A 6863-nucleotide genomic window follows, 5' to 3' on the forward strand; every position below is an offset into this window, starting at 1 on the left:
AGCCGGGGCAACTGAGCAAGACCCCATCTAAAAAAAAAAAAAAAAAAGAAGAAGAAAAAAAAAAAAAAAAAAGAAAGAAAAGAAAAGAAAATATTTGTTTCTTTTTCACCCTGGGCGGAGACAGGCAAGAAGCATATGGGCAGATTGCCCTCTTGATTGGAAGGATATGTCTGCTTTTAACCACTGGCTGTATTTCTTTAGGATGCAACCGAGAAAATAAATGAGATGCCAGATTTTCTCATTCTCATTTCTGCATCATGTGCATAAATATGCACATTCACACCCCCTCATTCACCTTTGCCAACTTGTTAGAGAAAGATGAGTCACCACACAGGAACAGTTCTAAATCATTCTAGAGGATTACAAATATCTGAGGAAATAATTCTGGTTTTGGCACTAAACACTTTTCTCTGGGAAAATATCTACCTAGTTTTACAGTTGCTAGGGCCAAAATATTGATAGCAGAGTAACTTTAAAAAATACTTATATCAAGCAGCCTTAATTTAGAACAACATTTTAAAACCTATGTTTGTTGTACCACTGGTAGCTGAAAACCCTGAGGGCTTGTTAAAATGCAGATTCCAGGCCAGGCACAATGGTATGTGCCTGTAAGTTCCAGATACAGACAGGGTGAGAAAATTTTTGAAACAGGGTTTTGTTCAGCCAGCTGAAGTGCAATGGCTACTCAGAGGCACAGTCATAGCTCACTGCAGCCTCCAACTCCTGGGCTCAAGTGATCCTCCCGCCTCGGCCTCCCCAAGTGCTGGGACTACAGGTGTGAGCCCCAGGACCAACCAGAAAAGTGTTTAAAATGTAGATTCCAGGATCTCACTCCAGACCTACTAAGTTTGGATTTTTGGAGGTGGAGTGCATTTTAATCAAGACCTCAGGGGATTCTAGTGTACTTTAGTTTGTTAGCTGTTGCTTTGTTCACTGGTAAGATTATGGCAAACATTCCTAACATGATTTCACAAAGATTAGAAAACAAAACAAAGATCTCTGAAACTGAATGACTTGTATCCTTGGGATTTCTGAAGCTCATTTGAATGCTTAGTAATTTTTGGACTGCAAGCAGAAGGGAAAAACAAAGTGCGTGCATTTGAGATTAATAATGTCTGCTACCAGATGAATATTATCCAACACCCTCCCTAATGAAAGTTCCAAGTTTATGGTTTCCTAGACACTGAGAAGACTAGAATTAGCTTACAGCTATACTATTTTTTTCCTTCAACCTACAGAAGTTTATTCTTGTGTGTCTCTGTCTGCTGAGATTCTATCATGCAGCAGTGACAGTCTTCTAGAATCATGTAAAACAAGACTTTACTTCTGAGAAGATGCTAAGGAAAAGGAAGGTCACAAAAAATTAAGTTGCTGTTTTATCAACTTTATAAATGGAAACGTATAACGAAAGACTGGAAGAAGGTACCCACAAGCCATCTCATGTTTTTGTGTTAGGGTTGGCCCTGACCAACTTAAGAGACCTCTACCTTTATATTCTTTTTTTTTTTTTTTTTTTTGAGATGGAGTCTCACTTTGTTGCCCAGGCTGGAATGCAGTGGCATGATCTTGGCTCACTGCAACCTCTGCCTCCCAGGTTCAAGAGATTCTCCCGTCTCAGCCTCCCGAGTAGCTGGGATTACAGGTGCATGCCACCAGGCCCAGCTAATTTTATATTTTCAGTAGAGACGGGATTCACCATGTTAGCCAGGCTGGTCTTGAACTCCTGACCTCAGGTGATCCACGTGCCTCGGCCTTCCAAAGTGCTGGGATTATAGGCGTGAACCACTGCACCTGGCCATTTATGCTCAATTTTTTAAATTTAAAAATGATAATAGGCTGGGCGTGGTGGCTCACGCCTGTAATTCCAGCACTTTGGGAGGCCGAGGTGGGCGGATCACGAGGTCAGTAGATTGAGACCATCCTGGCCAACATGGTGAAACCTCCTCTCTACTAAAAATACAAAATTAGCCAGGCGCAGTGGTGCACTCCTGTAGTCCCAGCTACTTGGGAGGCTGAGGCAGGAGAATCGCTTGAACCAGGGAGGGAGAGGCTGTAGTGAGCTGAGATCGTGACACTGCACTCCAGCCTGGGTGACAGAGTGAAATTCTGCCTCAAAAAAAAAAAAAAAAAAAGATAATAAACATATACTTTAAAATGTCGAATTCTCAGTTAAAAATATCATCATTGGTATGATTTTAACTTACTAGAAAATCAACTTCAAAATCATATATAAAGAAAATTTATAGGCCAGAAATCCTAATACTGTTTTCCATTTCCCTTCAAAACTTCATTCACATGCATAAATACATGATTTTAACATAGTTGTAGTCATAGTTTACCAACAAATTTAAGTTCTATTTTTTCTACTTGGCGTTACTTTAAAAATGTTTGCTTATTTCTGCATAGCATCAGAATTAGTTTAAAGGCTACTTTAAAAAAATTAAGTTGATATACTGTCTTTTATCCATTCCTGTATGTAGAAACATTTTGGTTATATCTAGTTTCAAGTTACTGCAAGTAATATAGTTAGACTTATCTCTGCATAGGAGGCTTTTCTCTTTTAAAAGTTATTCATTTAGAATAAATTCCCAGCAGTGGTTTTACTAGCTTAAAGTACATGAACATTTTTACAGGTCTGAATATATAACATATTTACCCTTTGCCCCTCAAAAAAATTATATCAACCTTCATTACCACAGCTATCTGAAACAAAACTGAATACTTAAAAAGGTTGCAAAGTGTCGAATTTTATTTTTTTAAGCATTTCACTTTATTTTTGTTACATTATCAGGTACATTTGGGTTTTAATTTTGATTTCCTCATTATGATTAACAATTTTTGGCCGGGCGCGGTGGCTCAAGCCTGTAATCCCAGCACTTTGGGAGGCCGAGACGGGCGGATCACGAGGTCAGGAGATCGAGACCATCCTGGCTAACACTGTGAAACCCCGTCTCTACTAAAAAAAATACAAAAAAACTAGCCGGGCGAGATGGCGGGCGCCTGTAGTCCCAGCTACTCGGGAGGCTGAGGCAGGAGAATGGCGTGAACCTAGGGAGGCAGAGCTTGCAGTGAGCTGAGATCTGGCCACTGCACTCCAGCCTGGGCGACAGAGCGAGACTCCGTCTCAAAAAAAAAAAAACAACAACAACAACAATCAATTTTTAAGTTATAAGTATGCCAGGAACCATTCCAAGTAGTTTATCTATATTATGTTTTCTCTAAGAATAATTTAAATAAACTCTCGATGTATGAAAATATAAAAACCAACCCTCGATATATTAAATACAAGATAAATTTTTGTATTTCCAGAAAATAAATCATCTCATTTCACAGAACTAGAAAGACACAGATAAATAGGCTACGGAAAGACAAATAAGACTTCTAGGATTTTTCCAGCAGATTTGATCGTTTACATAAGAAGAATATTAATTTGAAGACATAATAGCTTCTTTTATTATGAGAATTTTTTTTCAGGATTAGAAAGTTCATCTAACCTGTATTTTTTTTTTTTTTTTTTAAGGAAAAGCTAAAGAAATGATATAGGCTTCCTATATCTTTTCCTTAAAAACGACTCTATGGAACTTAAAAAGTTCACTGAAGGAAGTGGAATGATGACATGCAAAATGACAACACAACTAATTCTATTTTTTAAGCAGTTAAGAAAACCAGTTAGTAAATAACCTACCTGATCTTGCCAAGCACATCAAACTGATGAATAAGTAGAATCTCAACATATGGAAACTGGAGAGATCGTGTGTCACATTCACAAGAATGATTTACTTCGCAGAGGCTTAAGAGTTTCCACTGCGGTGTTTTGCTCACAGTGAGCTCAGACGACTCAGAGGTGTGGTGACAACAGGAAGTTCCCTAGGGACTGACTGCAGGCAGTCCCAACCCTTTCAGGATCTTTGACTCCTCCTCTTTTCAATAAAAGGTCAGTTACTGTCTACTTTATACAATTTTATGCATATCTTAATATTATAATCTGCATTTGCAGAATGACGAGTTCAGAATAGTTTCATTCTTTGTGGGCGGTTTATTAGTTGTTTGGCTTGGTGTGTTGAAATCCAGTGTGACTTGAGATCTTTTCCCCCTTGGTTCCTGTGAATGAAATAACAAATCCAGTTTGTATCTGTTGGCCTGTGTATACAAAACCAGTTTTTACATTAATTCATACACTCATTCATCATAGGACAGTCTTTAGATTTTATTAAGAACATTTCATTAGGTCCAATTATATATCTACTTTTGCCAAAATATATGTATGCTTCAGATTAAAGGAAACTTTTTTTGGTATTATATCTCTTTATTTGTATTTCTACCTATCTAGAATTTCTACATCTCTAATAGTTCTTTTTTAAAAAGGAAAAATAGGCCAGCGCGGTAACTCACGCCTGTAATCCCAACACTCTGGGAGGCTGAGGCCTGCTTGAGGTCAGAAGTTTGAGACCAGCCTAGCCAACATGGCAAAACCCTATCTCTACTAAAATTACAAAAATTAGCAGGTGTGGTGACACGCACCTGTAGTCCCAGCTACCTCAGGAGGCTGAAGCACAAGAATTGCTTGACCCCAGGAGGCAGAGGTTGCAATGAGTCAAGATCACATCACTGCACTTCAGCCTGGGCGACAGAGTGACTGTCTCAAAAAATAAATACAAAAATAAAAAAGAAAAATAAATGGAAAACTTTCAAATAGAGAGCCATGCCAAAATCTACTCATCTCAGTGATAGAGGTAACTAAACTTGTGCTGCATAGCTCCACGGTAATTTAATTCCCTTTCTGATGAGAGTGCTTACAACACTAACTCAGGCTTCTGGTGGTCTGATGAGTTTACAAAATAAGCTGGGCACGGTGGCTCACGCCTGTAATCCCAGCACTTTAGAAGGCCGAGGTGGGCGGATCACGAGGTCAGGAGATCGAGACCATCCTGGCTAACATGGTGAAACCCCGTCTCTACTAAAAATACAAAAAAAAATTAGCCGGGCATGGTGGTGGGCGCCTGTCATCCCAGCTATTCAGGAGGCTGAGGCAGGAGAATGGCGTGAAGCCGGGAGGTGGAGCTTGCAGGGAGCCAAGATCGCACCACTGCACTCCAGCCTGTGTGACAGAGCGAGACTCTGTCTCAAAAACAATAATAATAATAAATAATAAAAAAAATTAACATGCTGGGCGCGGTGGCTCATGCCTGAAATCCCAGCACTTTGGGAGGCTGAAGCGGGTGGATTGCTTGAGCCCAGAAGTCCCAGTCCAGTCTGGACAACATGGCAAAAACCCATCTCTGAAAAAAAAAACAAACATTCTTTAGTGCACCTGTGGTCTCAGCTACTCAGGAGGCTGAAGTGGGAAGATCACCTGAGCCTGGGAAGCAGGAAGTTGCCATGAGCCAAAATCATACCACTGCACTCCAGCCTGGGTGACAGAGTGAGACCCTGTCTCTAAATAAATAAATAAGACACAACTTAAGAATACATTTCATCCAAAGCATCAGGCAAAAGCAATTAGTCATTTAGCATTGTCTACCTGAAGTATGGGTTTGTGAAGTAATAGTACCCCTCATATAAGTTTAACTGTTAGTTCTCTTCATGTTCCCACATCATTTGAATAGCAGGAGATTCCTTTGCAGGAAGTAGATTCTAGCAATGCTTCCCAAGAAGTCAGTAAATCGGAATCACCTGGGAGGTTTTAAAAGTACTGTGTGCAGATTTCTGTTTCACACGTCAGACCTAATGAATGCCAAGACTGCCTAGGGCTGACTTACTATATTAACCTGAGTTCAAATCCCTTGTCTTCCACTAGCTTAGTTGTGTAGACTTATGCAAACCATTTAAGTTTTGTGTGTTTTTTTTTAGACGGAGTGGAGTCTCGCTCTATCACACAGGCTGGAGTGCAGTGGCGTGATCTCGGCTCACTGCAAGCTCCGCCTCCCGGGTTTACGCCATTCTCCTGCCTCAGGCTCCCCAGTAACTGGGACTACAGGCGCCCGCCACCATGCCTGGCTAGTTTTTTGTATTTTTAGTAGAGACGGGGGTTTCACCGTGTTAGCCAGGATGGTCTTGATCTCCTGACCTTGTGACCTGCCCGCCTCGGCCTCCCAAAGTGCTGGGATTACAGGCGTGAGCCACCGCGCCCGGCCCGCCGCTTTTTTTTTTTTTTTCAGACAAAGTCGCACTCTGCCACCCAGGCTGGAGTGCAGTGGTGCAAGCTCACTGTAACCTCAAACTCCTAGGCTCAAGTGATCCCCCTGTCTCAGCTTCCCTAGAACTACAGGTGTATGCTACCACGCCCGGCTAATTTTTTGATTGTAGAGATGGGATACTTGCTACATGGCCCCGGGCTGGTCTCAGAATTTCTAGATTCAAGTGATATTCCCACCTCAGCCTCTCAGTGTTGGGATTACAGGCGTGAGTCACCGTGCCTCACCCAACATTTAGGTTCTTAAAGTCTGTTTTCTTAGCTGTAAAATGAAGATAATAAAATCACACGTTTCACAGAGTTGTTATATGGACTAAATGAGATATTACAGTTAAAGTCCTTAGCACTGTGCTAAGGTAAGTGCTCTGGCAACTTGATAACTGTTGTTATTATCTAGCTGGCCACACATCTGTACCTTTCCTTTCCAGCAGAAGGCAGCCAGCACAATGTTGAGAAGAGAGACTCAGATGGGATTTTTACGACTGGGGGGCACCCTAAGTCTTGGTGCTTCAGCTAAGAGACTTCAGTCACCACTTCAGCCTGTTTTTGGTTTTCGTTTTGTCTCCTGCTTGGAGAAATAAATTAAGGAACTGTGAATAAGTCAAACCAAATAGGCCAGGTGTGGCACGGTGGCTCACGCCTGTAATTCCAACACTTTGGGAGGCCAAGG

At 41.1% G+C, this 6863-nt stretch overlaps 1 protein-coding gene across 2 annotated transcripts in view; it reads right to left on the reverse strand.

Moving 5' to 3' along the window:
- Positions 1-3879, reverse strand: part of LIPH (lipase H) — a 55740-nt gene extending 51861 nt beyond the window's left edge. For both annotated transcript variants that reach the window (XM_017866383.1, XM_017866389.1), the window contains exon 1: positions 3686-3879. In XM_017866383.1, coding sequence (XP_017721872.1) covers positions 3686-3734 — 49 coding nt within the window. In that variant the 5' untranslated portion in view covers positions 3735-3879. The remainder of the gene's footprint in view (positions 1-3685) is intronic.
- Positions 3880-6863: the final 2984 nt, after the last annotated feature.

The sequence above is a fragment of the Rhinopithecus bieti genome, unplaced genomic scaffold (assembly GCF_001698545.2).
Source record: "Rhinopithecus bieti isolate Rb0 unplaced genomic scaffold, ASM169854v2 scaffold_2432, whole genome shotgun sequence".
Classification (NCBI taxonomy): domain Eukaryota; kingdom Metazoa; phylum Chordata; class Mammalia; order Primates; family Cercopithecidae; genus Rhinopithecus; species Rhinopithecus bieti.